Raw genomic sequence first — 20297 nt, 5'->3', positions numbered from 1 at the left:
TACTGTAAGGATTTGAACTGGAGCTTAACTACTTGATATGGTATGGATTTGTGTCTCCACCCAAATCTCATGTGAAATTGTAATCCCCAGTGTTGGAGAAGGGAGGTGACTGGATCATGGGGGTGGATTTCCCCCTTGCCATTCTCGTGATAGTGAGTTCTCATAAGATCTGGTTGTTTAAAAGTGTGTAGCACCTCCTCTTTCACTCCCTTCCTCCTCCACCATGTAAGATGTGCCTGCTTCCCCTTCACCTTCTGCCATGATTGTAAGTTTCCTGAGGCCTCCCCAGCCATGCTTCCTGTAGAGCCTGTGGAACTGTGAGCCAATTAACCCTCTTTTATTTTTAAATTACCCAATTTCAGGTATTTTTTTATAGTAGTGCAAGAACAGACTAATACACTGACCATTTTAGAAAAGATCAATCTTTTCAAAACAATACAAAATGAAAAACATTTTACCATAATACTTTGATCACAGTACTCAACATTCCGCTCACTAGTGTGTGTTTTTCTCTCAGAGGCACATGCAGTTTGCTCATAAGGATATCAGGAGAGAAAACAGGAAGCCAAACCAAGCCAAAGCTTCAGATTTGTTGTTGTTGTTGTTGTTTTGCTTTTTTGGCAATTATAGAGAACACATATTTTAGATGAATATCTTAAGAGGAACAGACATTCCAGGATATTTTCCCCATTAGCTTTTATGCATAGCTCCTTTATGCCTTGTTCTATAGAATAAGTTAAGGATGTTAAATTCAGGGTAATAAGCAGGGAACAAGTGTGCTTTCATTTCTCTGTGTATGTTTTTATGTATGTACATATGCTCATATATACACACAAATGTTTTGTTGTTGTTGAAGAGATGGATTTTCACTGTATTGCCCAGGCTGGAGTGCAGTGATTATTCATAGGTGTGATTATCACACATTATAGCCTCGAACTCCAGGCCTTAAGTGGTCCTTCTGCCTCATGTGATCCTCCTGCCCAGCTTCCCAAGCAGCTGGGACTGCAAGCATGTGCCACGGTGCCTGGCTACACATAAATGTTGAATATAACTGCTATCATACTGTATATTTTATATACATTTTAGGTGCTGCTGATTTTTTCACTAAACATTTGTCCTGAGAGCCTTCCCATATTTATTATTTTTGAGGACATGATTGTTAAGGATGGTATAAACATCTATATTAAGTCATGCATCATAATTTATTCTTGGCCAAAATAGTATTTATTTTGAACCCATAAACTGAGAAGTTGTGAAAGTTTAGAGCAAAAATAGTCATATGTTTCTGTGTTTATTACGTGTATTAGAATGGGCTGTTTCCATGAAGTGCCTCCTTGTGGAGAGATGGGTAAACCGAGACCAGGGAAGGCACCTGGACTTTCCATCGTGTGCCCTCCCAGCACACTGGTTTTCTGTATTTTGCAGTGCTTTTCCTTGAGCAGCTAAATGTCACATTTATGAATGTAGTGCTGCATCCTGGGCGTTCTAACTTATGAATGGATGGAGATGAGAGGTGCTTCTAGGGGAAGAGCAGTATTGGACTAGGAGGCTCCAGGACTGGCTTATGTGTAATAGAAAGAGTTGCTGCCTAGTTGGAGCATGACCAAGGATTTTTAAATTTGATCTTCTGTTTAGTAAAAAGCTATGGGTCTCAGAGTTAGAAGACCCCAATGAGGAGGAGTATGAATGAAAATCTTTCCTTGTTATGTGTGGGAGGTTTAGCATCTTATTCTGGTTCAGAGAATGAGGCCTATGGTGTTTTATTTAAAAGGTACTTCCTTATTGGATAAGATCTACCAAGCTGTGAGTAGAATCACCACTAAGACTTTGGCAACTTATCCTCTTTGCCCTTAATTTTTAGAGCTGTAACCCCTTTTAATTTTTTTTTTTTTGACAATTTCGGGTGTATTCCATGGGAATTTTGGAGAGGATGTTTTGGGGCACAACATATCATCTGCTGCCACATTAACCCCCACATCTTGTATATTTTATAATTTTTAAAATGTTACTTCTATATTACTATGGAAGCTATCCACTTTTTGTTTTGAGGTGATAGGAGCCAAATACTAAGTTCTAGGTCATGGTTGTATAAAGACACGTAATCACAATTATAGCCATTCTCATGTATGTGGTGATTGTATAAATGTAAAACTGCATTAGGTAATTTTGTTATTTTGAATCCACAATTACTATGGAATCAAAAATGAACCGGTAAGATTTGAAGGACATGCATTTTTATCCTAAAGAAGTCCCACGTTTGGAAGCATATCTCTTGCCAAATATAGAAAAATATAAGAATTTTCGAACACGCCACAGGACATTGCATAAAGGTCCATAAAAGATGATCCTGAATAAAAGTGCTTCAATGCATATGGCTCTGGCTGATGACTCATTTCCAGCCGCCTACTTCAAACAGAGCAAACCTGAAGAGGTTACACACAAGGTTTAGTACTAGGTATTTCCAAGTATGACCTTTGTGGTGTGTCCTCCATCAAGGAAAGTTATCGGCTTAATTCTTCACATGTTGTTAGGATTGTTGGCAGAATAGCAAACCTGGGGATGAGCAGCTCTGGAAAATATTTGACTAGTAAGCCTTTTCCTTGTAGGAAGCACTGGGAAATTATAAATATAGTAGAGAGTCCTTAAAGCCTCAGATGTTCTTCAAATCCTTATCAAAGGACAACTTCATCAACAAAAATCTTGCCACTTGAGTCTGTTACCATGCCTCCTGGTACACAGTAATCTTTTCTTTTTCTTCTGTTTCTTTTTTAAGTAAAACTGTTCTCACACTCTCTTACTAACAGAAACCCCAAAGCACATAACACCTCACTTACCTGTAAAAGTGGTTCAATTCACAACCAGTTTCACTGAACTGAAGCAAATAACACTTGGAGAGTCAATTAGGAAAGGGGAACTGCTGTGTTGAACACTATTGCTGAGATTCTAAAGAGATTAGGCCTAAACCAAGAGCTTCACACCTTTGACTCTCAGAGCTTTGGAACAGCATTGGACCATGCTGACTTCTCATCACTGTACCTTGTCAGCATCCCTCTTTTAAAAGCACTGGGCATTGTGTCTACTGAGCAGAAATTGTGGAGATTAATTTTCTGTCTCTAGCAACGTGTCTATACTTGAAAATAAGTTATTCTGTTAAAAAAAAATTCTTCTGTGGGCCAGGCACGGTGGCTCACGCCTGTAATCCCAACACTTTGGGAGGTAGAGGCAGGTGGATCACCTGAGGTCAGGAGTTCAAGATCAGCGTGGCCAACATGGTGAAACCGTGTCTCTACTAAAAATACAAAAAAAATTAGCTGGGCGTGGTGGCGGGTGCCTATAATCCCGGCTACTTGGGAGGCTGAGGCAGGAGAATCACTTGAACCCTGGAGGTGGAAGTTACAGTGAGCTGAGATCGCACCACTGCACTCCAGCCTGGGCAACAAGAATGAAATTCCATCTCAAAAAAAAAAAAAAGTTCTACTTCTATGTTGAGCATATTTGAGAAGTCTAATAGTCTCCTTTATAGTTCTCTATTTCTCCCCTCTTAGCTGTGTTCAATAGCCAAAGAGTCCAGGCAATAAAGCAGACTTCAAAACATGCTAACAAAATCACATTCAATGAAATGGGAGAATAATTTCTTTGTTATTGAAATTGAAATCTTTGAAATGGGAGAATAATTTCAAGATTTCTTTGTACTTGAGAGGAAAGCCTGAAGGGCTGTTTCCACCACAGCAATACTTTTTATTTTTATTTTTATTTTTTAATTTTATTTATTTTTTTGAGATGGAGTCTCACCCTGTCACCCAGGCTGGAGTGCAGTGGTGCAATCTTGGCTCACTGCAACCTCCGCCTCCCAGGTTCAAGAAATTCTCATGCCTCAGCCCCCCCGAGTAGCTGGGATTACAAGTGCTCACCACCCTGCCCAACTAATTTTTGTATTTTTAGTAGAGATAGGGTTTCATCACATTGGCCAGGCTAGTCTCAAACTTCTGACCTCAAGTGATCCACCCACTTCAGTCTCCCAAAGTGCTGGGATTACAGGCATGAGCCCCTGCGCCCAGCCAGCAATACTTTCTATTATTTTTTTTGGAGACAGAGTCTGACTCTGTCGCCCAGGCTGGAGTGCAGTGGTGCTATCTCGACTCACTGCAAGCCCCGCCTCCCGGGTTCATGCCCTTCTCCTGCCTCAGCATCCCGAGTAGCTGGGACTACAGGCACCCACCACCACAGCTGGCTAAATTTTTTTGTATTTTTATTAGAGATGGGGTTTGTTTCATTGTGTTAGCCCACGATAGTCTTGACCTTGTGATCCACCCACCTCGGCCTCCCAAAGTGCTGGGATTACAGGCGTGAGCGAGCCATCACACCCAGCCCCAGCCAGCAATACTTTTTAAAAACTCAATGCCTTGAGTATCCTACCTCTAAGATCATTTGATTGAATTTAATGTAAATTTAAGGGGTACAAGTGCAATTTTGTTAAATGGCTATATTGTGTAATGATGACTGGGCTTTTAGTGTATCCATCACTTAACGTTTTTTATATGCACTGAGCAATTTCACATCAGCCACCCCCTTTCACTTCTCCACTTTTCCAAGTCCCCTTTGTCTATCATTCCATACTCTATGTCCCTGGGTACAGATTATTTAGCTTCTACTTATTAGCGAGAACATGCAGTAATTTTCTTTCTGCTTCTGAGTTGTTTCACTTAAGATAATGGCCGCAGCGCCATCCAAGTTGCTATAAAAGATATGATTCTATTTTTTATGGCTCAGTAGTATTCCATTGTATATGAATTTTGAGAGCATTCGAAAAAACTTCCCATGGTTATGAACCAAGACCTTCAAACACACACCGATGTACATCTACCTTAGGTCATCACACTGAAACCTTGCTCTCAAAGACTGTGGGAGAAGCAAACCTCTAGGCAAATTATAGTGAGTTCCCAAGAGGCATTCTTAAAGGTAAAAGGAAGTTGGTGGTTTGGTTGTGACATCTGCTGCTGCTGATCCTGGATGTCTTTTCCACTCAGCCCATCCTCTTTATCCTAGGACGTCTCGCTTTACAACACCTATAATTTATATGCTGTGATCATTCATCCAGCAATTATGCATACTCTTCAGTCCCTAGGTTACTTAATAGAGTGGTACGCTTTACTCCTGCAGCCCACAAATTAAATGCAGCATCTTTATAACTATCATTGACCCCAGTATCGGAAAGAGAATCAGCATAGTGTTTTATTATTTTTTTTGTGTGATACGTACTTTGGAATTATGCCTTAGGCAGTTCTTCCAGTAAAGGAACTTTTTATGGGTTCTTGTTTAAAAACTATTTTGATAACCATGGGCAAATTAATTAATCCCATTACAATTCAGTCTGTTCTTCTTTAAAATAGAGATAATGAAGTATATTTTGGACCCTAAATATGGGTAATATGTCTAGCATAGTAATCAGTGAGTATGTGTTGGGAGGCATGGGTAGCTATTATTGTTGTTGGTACATAAAAATGATAGCTATCAGTGTAATATCAGTATTATTGTAACTTATAAATTCTTCAGCTTAGTGGCTTGATTTTCTCAATTCCTTCACTGTTACAGTCTGTTAGGAAATTTGTCATTGAGATTTCAAAAGGAATGTTTTATAATTTGTTAAAATATATGTTTATTGTTTATACGTAATTTTTGTTATACTTTAAGTTCTGGGATACATGTGCAGAACATGTGGGTTTGTTATATAGGTATACACGTGCCATGGTGGTTTGCTGCACCTGTCAACTCATCATCTACATTAGGTATTTCTCCTAATGCTATCCCTTCCCTAGCCCCCCACCCCTGACAGGCCCTGGTGTGTGATATTCCCCTCCCTGTTTCCATGTGTTCTCATTGTTCAACTCTCACTTATAAGTGAGAACATGCAGTGTTTGGTTTTCTGTTCCTGTGTTAGTTTGCCAAAAGAGATGGTTTCCAGCTTCATCCATCTCCCTGCAAAGGACATGAACTCATCCTTTTTTTTTTATGGCTGCATAGTATTCCATGGTGTATATGTGCCACATTTTCTTTATCCCTTTGATCATTGATGGGCATTTGGGTTGGTTCCAAGTCTCTGCTGATGTGAACAGTGCTGCAGTAAACACGTGTGCATATGTCTTTATGTAGAATGATTTATAATCCTTTGAGTATATACCCAGTAATGGGATTGCTGGGCCAAATGTTATTTCTGGTTCTAGATCCTTGAGGAATCGCCACATTGTCTTCCACAATGGTTGAACTAATTTACACTCCCAACAGTGTAAAGGCATCCCTCTTTCTCCATATCTTCTCCAAGATCTGTTGTTTTCTGACTTTTTAATGATCACCATCCTAACTGGCATGAGATTGTATCTCATTGTGGTTTTGATTTGCATTTCTCTAATGACCAGTGATAATGAGCTTTGTTTCATATGGTTTTTGGCCACATAAATGTCTTCTTTGGAGAAATGTCTGTTCATATCCTTTGCTCACCTTTTGATTTGCTTGTTTATAGATAATATTTTTAATGGTAAAAGGTTAAATTTGGGGGATTTGAAAATATTAAACTTTCTAATCTCATTTTTGGTTTTGGTTTTTGGCTTCTTACAGATTAACTGTTACAAACCTAGACCCAAATTCGATGTCCCATAGGCATTTTTTACTCAGTATTTCCAAAAATGAAGATATTATTCTCCTTCCTTGCTTACTTCCTCTCTTCTTCCCATCCTTCCTTCCTTTTTTAATCTCATTCCTTCCCCATCATGTACTGATTATCTCTTATTGTCAGGTTACTATCTTAGGGAATGTATGTGCAATCAAGAATTAGTTACAATCATTGCCCTCATACAACTTATAAACTAGGAAGATACATTAAACAAATGAATTACAGAAAGAATTATTTCCAAGTAGAGCTGATGAATGCAACAATGGAAAGCTCAGCATTCAATGAGAGTAAATAACATGCAAATAAGATGGAAACCTAACTCAGTCTGAGGGATGCTGGAGAGAGTCATGGATGCCCGCCCTGAGCTGAGACCTGCAGGATGAGGCAGGGAATGACCACTTTCTCTTGTTAGCATCTCTCTTTTAAAAGCACTAGGCATTGTGTCTACTGAGCAGATACTGTGGAGATTTATGAGTCTCTCTAGTGGTGTGTCTATACTTGCAAAAAAATTATACTATTGTAAAGCATTCTTTTATTTTGTGCATATTTGAGAAGCCTAATAGTCTTCTCCTTTGTGGTTCTGTTGTTCATCCCCATTAGCTGTGTTCAGTATCCAAAGAATCAAGGCAATCAATCAGACTTCGAAATGTCTTCTGCAGACTTATGCATCCTTTACTTTTTGCTGTTTCATTTCAAGTACAAGCATCCTCCAGATCACTCAAGCTTAAAATCTTACATTACGTTTGACACTTTATTCCCTTTTGCCTCAACAAGTAACAGGTTGCCCACTTTTCTTGATTTGGCATCTTCTTTCCTGTGTCCCCATGAATGAATGAATTCTCCCTCTCACCATATTAGTTACATCCTTCTTTGCCTTTGCCCCAAAGCTTTATTTTTCCTTTCATCCAAGAAATATTTACTGAGCACTTCCTGTGTGCCAGGACGCTGCTAGTGCCAGTGTCACAGAAGTGAATGAGAAAACCTGTGGTCGTCACAGAGCCTGCAACCTACCTGAAGGAAGACACAATTAACAAATAGGGACAGTGTGCTAAGCCACAGGGGAGGCATGTTCTTCCTAGAGGAAGGGATATTTGGGCTGAGACTTGAAGGGGTGAACAGGAGAAAGCCAGGTTCAAGTGAGATGGGGGTTGTGTAAGGAACATCCAGCCAGAAGAGACAGCAAATCCAAGGACCTCAGGGACCAGGTGAGTGGAAGTAATGATGTTGTAGAGATCAGCTAGCTCCAAGTGTGAAGGCTCTTGCTAACCATCTTAAATAATTTTGACTATTTCCTAAGAGTATTGAGAGCCACAGAAAGGTTTAAGCAGGGCAGTGAGGTGATGAGAAACATCCCATCAGTTGCCATTATGGGAATTGAAATGACGGACACTGGAATAAGAAATAGGAAAATGCTCGGTGGGGAAGATAAACTTGGTTTTTCTTTTTTTCTTCCAGCTGGTCCTCTCACCTTCAGTCTCTCCCCTTTCCATAGCCCTATGGAACCTATGCTGTTCCGTGCTGTAGCCAGATTGGCTCCCTGGTGCACACACTGCTGATCTCAACTCAGAGAGCTTTAATGCCATGTATACTGCTCCTGGAATACAATCTGCATTTTCCACCCTGTTATTCAAAGCTTACAATGATCTGGCTCCATCTCTGTTTTAAAGCTTTCTTTATATGATTCCTCTTGTCTTCCTGGTTGTAACTATACACTCCACACACTCCGGAACTTTCCCACAATATCCTTTTGTCCTGGGCTCCCTCCCCCTCTTTCCTCCCTGCCTGAATGAACACTGAAACCTGTTCCTCCTTCCGTTCTTGCTCACTTGTCAGCCCTTCCAGGATAATTTCACTTGTTTCCACTGCCAGTAATTTCCCTTTCCTCTGAAATCCTCATTATAATGCAATTCACAGGGTGATGGCGTTCATCACCTCCCCCACACAGTAGAGCCGGTTCAGATGGAAAGTGACATCATTGTTCTTATGGTTCTTAAGAGCACGAACTCTGGAACCAAACTGCCTGGATTCAGATCCTGGCTCTGACAGTTCCTAGCTGTGTAACCCTGAGCACATCACTTAAATTATCTTTGCCCTATTTCCCTCCAGTAAAATCAAAGTCTCGTCTTTCTAAGGTATTGTGAGGATTAAATGAGTAAATGCATGCAAAAATGCTTAATTTAGTGTCTAGCATATAGTGTTGCCTAAATATTTAGAAATCATATTTATCACTTACATGTAATATTCACTCTATGAAATTATAATTTTTTGAAGGACCTAATCCACATCTGACATTTTTTATGACTTCCAGATCCCTTACTGCCTCACGCAGAGTAAATAAATATTGAATATGTGAATTAGGATACCAATGATTAGGAAGCCCTAATCAGTTTTCAAATAGTTTATTTTGAAGGTAACATTTTCCCTTAAAATTGGCTAAAATAAATCATTGAGCAAATATTTAATATGCATAAACTTTTGGTTGTAAAGAACACAGAATACACTGAGGAACAGGCCCTTCTTCAATTTTACAATAATTCAGAGAGGCAACCATACAGATAACTACAATATAAGATGCAGTAGAAGAAGCATAAAGTCTATAAAAGTCATGGTAGGAATTCAAAAGAAGGGGTGGCTGGGGTGATCAGAAAAGAATTTGTTGAGATGATGAGATATAGTTGTGCTGCAATGAGAATAACTTTCAGAACAAAGCATAAATAAATCAACTCTCCTATTAGCCAATACTTATTGAATACTCATCGTACTGGGCACTGTGACTGCTTACCATACACTATCACACTTAAGCTTCAATATATTTCCAAGATGAAGTATTTTTGTTGCTGTGCCCATTTTGCAAACGGGACAACTGAAGTATAGCAACACAATGTTAAATAAATTGTGGAAGCCCACAGCTAAGAAAGAGTAGAGCCAGAACTGGAACCCGGGGAGCCTGGATTCAAAGCTTGTTCTCTCTCACACCACCAGCATTGCCTGTGGCACATGCACACTAACAGTTACAGTCCACTATTTGCTGAACTATTTTTAATAACAAATGTTAGTTTACTAGAATTTCATTGTTTATCATTTTTAAACTTACACCTCCACCATGGATGCTAAAAAATATTGTTATTTCATGTATTTCTGACCAACCCAATCTTTCACTTATACTAACAAGTCCTAAACTTCTTTATCTGTGAAATAAAAAGTTTGAAGGTACATCAGTAGTTCCCAGACAGCTCAAAAGTAAGTATTTTTAAGTAAAAATTATGTAGACTTCTATATTACAGTTGTTCACCTTTGCTCATTCATTACCTAGAGAAAGCTTCGTGGATAATGAAAAGCTTTACTGATAGGATTTCGCAGCCCCCAAGAATCCACTGTTCCAGAAGAATTTCTATGGCCATTTCTAGCGGAAATATTTGAGATTTTACATATTCCAGACTTCAGAGCCCTGTGTGTGTAGTCTCTGAGCTATCATTCTCTCTACCATGAGAAGGAGCAGATATGCTCCCCACATGCTTTAATCTTCTGTTGAGGATTCTCCAACTTGTCTTTCTCCCCTAAGTTTTTCCTCCTCCTTTTAGCTTCAAGTCCTTAGTAAAACATAAAGCTTGCTTTGCAGAACTTGTTATTCCTATCGAACTACTATGCAAAGGAAATATGTCTAAAATACACAAGCTCAAACTTGGAATACAAATTTATAGAATTTTAACTTGTTCTGTGAAAATAGTAAAAGAACAGGTTTTTATTTCCTTCTTTTTTTTTTTCTGAATCTAGACCTTTTTCTGGTAGATTAAATCCTGAAGGAAAATATTTGTATCTTCATATAGACCTAGCAAATTGGAAAACTAAGGACAAATTCTGTGTATGTGAAATAATAAAGTTGAATATTTTTTCCTGACTTCAGGAGCATGCAAAACCACATTGTCTCCTGTTTACACCTATTTTTATACCTTTCTTTAATTTCTCCTTAACACTTTTGTCCATATTTTCTCCATTCCTTGAGAACGTTTTATTTTTGTGTAATAGAAATACTTGAGAAATGCCAGGAGAGTTTAGGTAATTCATTCTAGGCACTGCTAGAGAGAGGGGCTATATTTGTAAAATATCAGCAAGAAAATGTCAGTACCTACCCCGTGGCCCCCAGCAACATGCTCATCTCTGGCAGGAAAAAACAAAAGTCATACTCAGGGTTTTGGCAGTGGGCATATTTTCTGTTATGACCTCGTTTTCAGCAGAAACAGTTCAGCAGCTGCTTCAGCGAAGATTGAGTCTGTGCTCTTCAATAGTATTAATCCTTTAACACTACAAGGTTTCTTAGGCAGGGTCAAACCAATTCTTATTCTACAAGGACTCACTCAAAACTGCCCAGTAGCATATGAAAAGTAGTAGAGTGTCTTGCACGTACCTGTTCACTCTCCGCTGGAATTGGCCGCTCATTTCTTTGTGGTCCCACTGAAATTGCAGAAATATTTATCACAGTACTTACGTTACTTGAATGCAATTTCCTATTTCCATGTCTCTTTTCGCCCTCTTCCTGGCCTTTGTATCTTGTATCGGCAGCACCCAGCACAGTGCCTGGCTCATGGTAAATGCTTAATTAATATTTGTTGAAGGAAAACTCTGGAGTGAGAAAGTATGGAATTAGTGAGGTAATTGAGCCAAGTAGTAAATATGAAGTGGTAGATTGTTTGCAAGATGCAGTACAACACAGCAGTCTCAGGGCTGTTTCAGACGGGGGAAAGGGATTGCCAGAAGTGTGGAGGTGGGAACAAGGGGCTCTGGGGGAGAATGGCAACGGGACTATCCTTGCTTGCTCATTTTGGACAATAAAGAGAGGTAAGTTTGGACATACACCAAAGACTTAGAGACAGTTGATGGAAACTTCTAGAAGTTAGATTTTAAGAATTTAGATGTTATTTAATAAGCAGTAGGGAGACTCTGTATTTCTTTGGTCCGGACAATAAATGGTCAAAATAGTATTTTAAATAATTATTCTGATGGGTATATGCTTATATCAAAATTCATATGTATGAAACATCAGGTTATGAGATATTGACTTGGGTCTGTGGGTCATCAGTTGATCCTGAAGGTCTCTTTCTGTTTTCATCCCACAGGTTGTTATTTTGTACTTTGAGCCAAGCACATTTCGCTGTATTCTGCTAAGATGGGTCCGTCTTCTCGGTTTTGCTACTGTTTACGGAACTGTCACTCTCAAACTTCACAGGTATATATATTTTATTCATCGTCATTCTCATGGAAGGATCAAAGTGATTAGCTTAGCACATAATTGTTAGCTGCACTGACCACTTAAATGACTCAATTTCAAGATACTGTATATTTTTCACTTTCAAGGTGACATCTTTGGATTCTTCAGGGAAATATTTAATACAACTGAATTACTTGAACAAGATGCTTCAATAAAATGTGTCATTGGTTATGGAAAGGATATGAAACAGTATAGTTCAGAACAGGAAGGAATACAAAGGTAATACTGCTGAAATAATGATACACAACCAGAGTGACCATAGAGTCCCATAGAGAAACACACTTATTTGACAAAAACTACTGTCCTCCATTCCCAAGTTCCATGCCCCAAGGTAATCCTGCTGATATTCGATGGGTGAAGTTCAGAAAATAGTGCTTTTGGCTTTTCTCCTTAACCAGTGTGCTTCAGTGATTATCAACCTCGGAAAATGGAGAATGCCATAAGTTCCCTAATACTTAGTTCTAAAACCACCTAAATATTGGGTGAGGGGAAAAGCAATAAAATAAACTACCTATCTACAAAGGCTGGGAATGGCTGGAAATTATTCCAGGGCTTTCCCTTGCCTCCTTTCTCCAAGTTTAAAGAAAGTCTCAATGAAGTGGTGCCAAAGAGCATAGGAGATGAACAATAAACTTTCCCTGCAGGGGAAAACTGTATCCCTGTACAGAAAACCCTTTATACTGATCAGCTTTAAAGCTGTTTCGATAACCATAGTAAGCCATTCATGTGTTCATGCTAGTCTGGCCATACATGTTTCCGAATAAAAATCTCCTAATATGGGTCATACTGTGGTTTAATTACGCTGTCTACCACATAAGAAATTGTATTTTCATTTTTTTTCTCTTTTGGTACTTAATTATTGAGAATGCTCTAGATTACCCTTTTACCTTTTTGGAAAAAAAAAAAAAGTCAATGTGTTTGACTCTCAAGATTCCCTTCTTACATATGTGGTAAAGTACAAAGGATATTAGATTAGGTTTCAGAAGATCCTATTTAAATCCCAATTTGGCCTCTAACTCTAATAAATCATACGCTTCTGTTTCCTACAAAAGGAGAGATTAGACCAGTCTCTAATGTTCTCCCTGACTCTCACTGTATTCTATCCACATCACAGCACACTTCCCTCCGGCATCCTTCTTTCTTCAACTACCTTCTAGGTTTCCATTGCTTATGTGATAGCTGTTTTCCAACTGGTGCTCACCAAAGGAAATGAGAAATCAATGACAGCCCATGTGGACACTAAGCCTTCTAGAAATCCTGAAAGAATAGATGCCCTATTGAGACTTGAAGATGAACTCTGTCCCTGTTACTCTAGCATTTAGTATCTAGTGGGTCCTCTATTATAATACTTATGGTACCTTATAGTTTTCTTATTTAATTGCCTTCACTTTCTTTTACTTTCTCCTTGTAGTGAGAATGATACCATTATTGAATCCCCAGCACTCAGCACAAATAACTGACCCATGGGACATGTTTAATACATATGAGTAGATGAATGAATGAAAAATGTCAGATGCAGCCCTGAAAGCTGCTTCCCGTCATTCTCTCCACACATAACCCATTCATATTCCCCTGACTTACTGTGCTCTCTACCTCAGCATGTTTCCAAGTGTCTGGAACACATAACACTGTGGTCTGCGAGAGGATGTTTAGGGGGATGTGAACCCAGTGTTCAGTGGCACTGAATCATTTAATGAGAAAATTACTTCCACGCAGGTTCTCCTTCAATCCTTCTGATTATTTTCAGAAGAAAGATTAGTTGGAAACTACTAGGACTTTAACACTTGCCGAATAGTTGCCAATGTTCCTTTGCAATGAGGAGCAGATCAGGCTTCAGTTTCAGAGCTTTTCCCTGCAATGCTGTCTCCCTAAGATTATCTTTTGTTCATTGCATTTATTTTTATAGTTATTTTCTATTTATTTAAAGTTTGACTATCACTAGATAGTGATAAGGTAGTGATATAAAGCTTCCTTTAAATATTTTAAAACAATAAATATAAATTTAACTAAAGAAATTAATAGCTGATGCACAGATACAGCAGAAATCTCGACACTAGTATGCAAATGATTGGAATTTGGGAAACTGTGTTATAACATTATCTCTTTTATTTTAAAAAACGAAATTAAAACTATTCGAAATTAAAACTATTTTCCCTCTGACTTTGTATCTCTAGAAGTCATTGCAGTGAAGAGAGTTTCTCCACCAAAGGCTTAAATTGAAACTATTGCTAATGTAATGAGCTGAATCATTCTTATCCTCTGTGAACCAGATGGCTTTACTATTATATTATTCTATATTGCTTAAATTTAACTGATCCCTACATTGTTTACATCTATAAACTGAACAATCAGCATCCCATAGAAATGTGAACAACCTGAAGGAAGGACGAGCTGAACCAGCTTTACACTCCCCAGGTTTAGTGCTGTATTTTTCTCATATTATGTATTGAGATATTTGTTGAATTAATGAATGAATGGGTGGATGGTTCTAGTGAATGAAGCTGCAAAGGGTGGTTTTGACTCTAGGTGGTCTTCTAGAGTCAAGAAACATGTGGCCCTGAAGGAGAGACATGATAGAGAGGAAAGACATAAATCCTGACAAATCCAAATTGGAACTTCAGTTCTGCCATTACTTATTTATACAACAAAGAATAAATTAACATCTTATAATTAGTTTTCTCATCTGTAAGATGGTTTAATCTCTCATCTGTAAGATGGTTTAAAGTTTAGTAACTTTAAGATGGTAAAGTTGTAGGAACTAAGTATAATTTGAATGTAGGCAAATATGTCAAGTAGGGTTTTTTGGTTGCAAACAAAATGGGTTATGGCTGCACAGAACCAAGTGGATTTGGCTGAACAGAACTGGATTATGGCTAAATTAAGCAAAAAGGGGACTCATTGGAAGGATAGGGGGAATGTCACCTATTGACGGGAAAGCTAAAGAATCTGGATTTGGAAGGAGCTGACCCAGGGATCAAAGTAGCCCGAGCTAAGGGATAATGCCTTTTGAATACCATAGCTTCATTTTTATAGGAATTCCACTTTTCATTTCAAGGTTTTAAAAAATTAAAAGTAAACCATACCTCCAAAGGGAGAAAATTCTCAGGAAATTATGAGTACTGATTTGTGAAATGACTGTTATAGTCCCTTGAGGATAGGATAGGTAATAAGAATCTGAGTTTTGGTTTTATTTCAGCCATTTCCCTTCTGGCTTAGTGGAATTATTAGATACTTCTTCCTCTTATGACCTGGGTCTCTCGTTAATTGATCGTAGTATTTATTGAATTCCTGTAGCACTGAAGACTTGAAACATGAAAGAGGAACAGGGTCACACTCTGTCACCAGAAATGAAAATAAATACTATTTTCATTTAATAAATACTGTTAGTCTGAGATGAGAACATAATGGTTTTGTTCACTTTTACCAAGTCTCCCACTTTTTTCTACGGTGGTCTCTCCCCACATTTGAGAGTCATATGGCCAAAGACTACTATAATAATCCAAAGGAAAATTATAAAAGGGTCCCTTGTTTATTAACAAAGAAACACAGTTGCACCAAGTTGGGGTTCGGGGTGAAGAGGCCTGTCCCTTTAGAATGGTGTATTTTGTTTTTTATCACTGACATTGTTTAGAATCACCAGTATATGGTGATTATAAAAAGACCAGCTTTTAGTTGTCTTTATTATTGCCTTAAATTCTCACAGACATTTGGAAGAATGTCCTCTTGTTGCCTACACCCAAGGCAGACCACTCACATAGCCCCACCTCACTGGCAAGCCATTCATGCAATGTAATTTATTCGAAGCTGAAACTATTTGAGAGAGAGGAAAGAAAGAAAAAGAAAAAAAAAGGAAGGAAAGGAAGGAAGGAAGGAAACGGAAAGGAAGGGAGGGGAAGAGGGAGAGAGGAAGGAAGAGAGGAAGGAAGGGAAGAAGGAAAGAGAAAAAGGAAGGAGAGGGAGAGAAAGAGAAAGGGAAGGGAAAGGAAGGAAGGAAAGAGAAAGGAAAGAGTACAGCTTTTAGTTAAGTCAATGTGGATCATAAAGGAAAAAGAGCTGAAGTAGGCACAAACGATGAAGGTTTATTTACAAGAAGGAACTTCCTTCAGGAACCTTGGATGTGTTTGACTTAGTATATGGTGATGGGGGGCAGATCTAAAAGAACATCTAGCATTCCCACAATATATGGGTTCACAGAACCCCTGCTAAGCAATTTTCTTTTACAAAAACTTGAGAAGGCAGTATCTCTACGCTCAGAAAAGCCAGGTATATTTTCAGGAGGCAGAGTGAGCAAGTGTTTGAAATGAAAAGGGGGTGAAAAAAGATTGAAAAACTTAATGCTAAAAGAACATTTTCCTATTTCCTATGATATGGTTTCTGAAGATTCTTTGGCTTTTCCTTCTTCTAAGGCTAATCAAGAAAAAAAGACTTTTTTTTGGTACTATGTTTCAAGTGAATTTTTAAGCAAGCTGTGAAAAGCTATCTTCTGGCTCTGACCTGGGATTTATCATTTCATGCATTATTCAGTACTCCTTGCTCTGGATACAGCCCTTAACTCTTTTCTTCACTGTCCTCATTAGCACCAAATATTTACAGTTTTGGGGAAGGTTTTCTATTTTAAATGTTTTAGTTTGTTTCCTAGTAAAGTTTGAAAAGTGACTGGAAGATATTTACATTTCTTTTATGTATTCTTATAAGGATATATAAAAGCAGCTTAGCTTGTGACAACCACTAGGTGACAACAGAGAGTTTAAGATGGTGTTTTAGGCAAATGCCTGAAGTGCAGTTTTTGGACTTGATTGGGTGTAGACTCATCTGCCTCAACAGACCACAGAACAGTGTTGCTTAGCCCTCATTTATGACGGCCAAAATATAAATGCCTCTGACATCCAGAAGATTCCTCTAATAAAAGTTTTCTTCCATTGACCACACCCAGCACACAGGTGGATGGTGTTTAAGATCCTAAGTCATGATCCCAAGGGTTTTAACATGAAGCAATTTCAAAACGGTTTTAGCCAGTTTCCCACCTCAGCCAAAATAATACATCAAGAAAGCATCCTTTGAACACGTAGCTGTGAACATTGCATTCTGACTAGAAAATATAAAGAGCTTGCCATGTGAATCCTGGTAATGATATGGATTTCAGGCCCTCCTTTCTGCTGAACTCATGGGGGTTTCTGTCTTTACTGGCTGCCTACTCGGGGATGTAGAGTATCTTCAAGTAGAGAATTACTCATAGCGACATTTCTTAAGAACCACAGGATTCACCAGAAAAAGGGGACTCATTCTTAAGCTTCTGAGGACGGTCTCTTTCCCATTCAGTGAGTGTACTATTTGGACAGGAAGCTCAGTAAGTTCGAAAGCCAAGGAAAGTCCACGAGCCGCAGGGGCGAGTTGGAAAATATCCAAGCCTTACCTCATACACTCACACTTCGCATATACCAGTAGAACAGCCAAACATCTTACAGAGAATTAACATGCTCCAGATGAATGCTTACAGGATTAAGGATTGAAATGATCTTTCGGAACTGTCATACTAGCATTTAAAAATATTGAAAAAAAAAAGTTTTGTAAGTGACCTGACTTTCTCCTTTCCTGTTTATTAAAGTGCCACCTTAGGCTTTTTGCGATGAAGATTTAGTTTCCCTAAAGACATTTTTACCATTTTAAATGGTACTTAACAGGAAAGATCAAAAGTCCTTTGGCTCTTAATAGAAATTTTCTTCATAATTTTATTAATCGAGAAAGCGTTAGTGTGGAATCCACCATCAACACCCGTGCTGGTGCCCAGACCCATTTGTGTGCTATCTCTATTCTAGCTAAATCTCGGAAACTGTGTGTAGTTACAGGCCTTAGTTTTGCAAACCCTACATATTTGTCATTCTCATCATTCATATGCTTGGAAGCACAGACGGAGGCCCTTGAAGCCTGAGGAATAAGTAGGCAGTGACCTCTCACTTCTTCCTGCATTTATCTTCTCTTACTTGGCGTACTTGCAGTCTGTCTGGAGCTACCCGGAGCTCCCTTGGAATCTTGCACACAGCTTATCATTAGGAATGGCTCCTCCAGAAACCACGAAGACAAGAACGAAACTTTCTAAGCTCCAAAGAGTCACTCTTTAATTGTAAAATCTCTAACTGGCTAGAAGATGAGATAGTTCCCTCTGCTCATTCCTCCCCACCCTGCCGCCTCCAGTAACTTCTGATCCTACTGTCCTGTCCGGCATGCAGAAGCCCCCAGCTAAATGGCCTAATGCTGTTAACTGGATTGGCGTATACATTTAACTGTCAGGAACCAATCAGGGATTTCTGCCATGAGTAGCTCCATTTCTAGATGAATATGTTTAGTCTACTCATAGAAGTAAGAGATTTGGGAAATACAGGCATATTGACAAGACATGTTTTATTAACTAGAGGTCTGTATTCATGTAAATCTTTAACATCAATGAGTACCATTTGAATAAAAATAGAAACAAAAGCCAAATCACTTTAATTGTCCTTCCTTTCAGAACACATTAACTATTGGATATGAATAAAATAAGAATGTAGTTCACTCAGAACTAAGGAGACTTAAAGCTTTACTTATTTTGTCCATCTGCAGATGTCCTCCTTGCTTTGTTGTATGACACATGATTTTGAAATACACTTTATTTAACATCTACGTTCAAAGCTTTTCAATCTGGAGCTTCTCTTTTTAAAAAATATTTATATACATGTTCTAATTTCTAATTACAGCATTACTATTTTATGTCTAGATTTCTGAAAAGAGGCTTGGTTAAAATATGTAGTTTAAGAGCTGTGTGCCACATCTGAAACACAAGATTTTTTGTTGCCCGAGTTGTTATGGTTTCAACTTGTTACATGTGTGTGCGCGCATGTGAGTGTGTTTTCTAACCAACTTTAAAATTATAAATAAAAACCCATCTGGTAATTCAGAATTAGTACTTAGCAGACTATATCTGATAAACACTTTATTATTCTAATATTCTTTGTTAGCAATTCTACGTTCAAATCTTGTATAGCCTCAAGTGGAAATATTTCTCTGTGTGAAATTGGTAAGAGAATGAGTGGGAAGTGAGATTACTTCAGGCAGCAAAAAGGGGAGGGGCAGGTTTTTTAAAGGTCAAGGTGAGATTCTCTGCTCATGCAAGCTGTCCACTGGGAGCACCTGCCTGCCGTCGAACCTGCCTGCTGTTGTCTGGGCCCAGAGTCGGGGTCTTGGCTTGTTTTTGGACGGCTAGAACCATGATTTCTGTCATGTGCCAGAGGCCCACCTGCCTTCTGCTTACTCTGCTGCCCCTCACCCAGCATTTTTGCACATGTTCAGTCCAAAACAACTGATTTGTGTTTTTATTTCCACTCAGTTCAAAATAATTTCAAACTTGATTTCTCTTTAACCCACAGGGTAGTTAGAAGTGTGATTTCTTATTTTCCAAATATTAGGGGGATTTTCCATGAACCTTTTGTTATTGATTTACAATTTCATTCCATTGTCGTGAGAGCGCATACCTTGTGTGACTTAAGTCTGCTTGAATTTATTGAGACTTGTTTGAAGCCCAGAATATGATCTATCTTGGTAAATGTTCCATGGACACTTGAGAAGAACGTGTTTTCTTCTGTTTGGGAGTTGTTTGGTAATGCTGTTCAAATATTCGATATCCCTACTCATTAGCTCTCTATTTGTTCCATCAGTTATTGAGAAAGGGGTTGGAAATTTCTGATATGTTGTCTATTTTCTTCACTGTTCTTTCAGTTTTTGCCTCAGGTATTTTGAAGTTTCACTCTGAGATGCATAAACATTTAGAATTGTTATGTCTTTTTCATGAATTGAACCTTTTATTATTATGAAATGACCTTCATTATCCCTTGCCATATTCTCTGCTCTGAAATCTATTCTGTCTGGTGCTAATATAGCCACTCCAGTTTCCTTTTGGTGTTAGCATGGTATTTTTTTTTCACTATTTTACTTTTGACCTATTTTTGTCTTTAAAGTGCATTTCTTGTAGGAAGCATATCGTTGGACCTTTATCTAATTTGATATCTCTACATTTTAATTGCTGTATTTAGACTATTTCCTTTTAAATATGATTACTGATAAGCTTGTATTAGTATCACCTCTGTTTCTTCTAATGTGTCATTGGTTCATCTGGCCTCTGGTCACTCAAAGGTTTCTCACCCAGCATTTGTATGTGTCCAGTCCAAAAGACCTGAGTTTTACTTACAAGAAATATGATACTAGAAACACAACTATTCTAGGTATTCCTAGAAAGACACAAACCACTGAAAATAACTCTTGAAGAAATGGAAAATCTGAACAGATCCCAAACAAGTAAAGACATTTAATTAGTAATCAAAAAACTTAGATATA

At 38.4% G+C, this 20297-nt stretch overlaps 1 protein-coding gene across 1 annotated transcript in view; it reads left to right on the top strand.

The window, feature by feature from the left end:
* Positions 1–20297, top strand: part of LOC105480013 (G protein-coupled receptor 158) — a 443658-nt gene that overhangs the window by 370201 nt on the left and 53160 nt on the right. Inside the window, exon 6 of the mRNA XM_011738438.3 lies at positions 11782–11891. Within this exon, the coding sequence (XP_011736740.2) occupies positions 11782–11891 (110 nt within the window). The remainder of the gene's footprint in view (positions 1–11781; positions 11892–20297) is intronic.

Source organism: Macaca nemestrina, chromosome 9, assembly GCF_043159975.1.
Source record: "Macaca nemestrina isolate mMacNem1 chromosome 9, mMacNem.hap1, whole genome shotgun sequence".
Taxonomy (NCBI): Eukaryota; Metazoa; Chordata; class Mammalia; order Primates; family Cercopithecidae; genus Macaca; species Macaca nemestrina.
The sequence above is the reverse complement of the archived record's forward strand: the minus strand, read 5'-3'. Positions and strand labels throughout refer to the sequence as shown.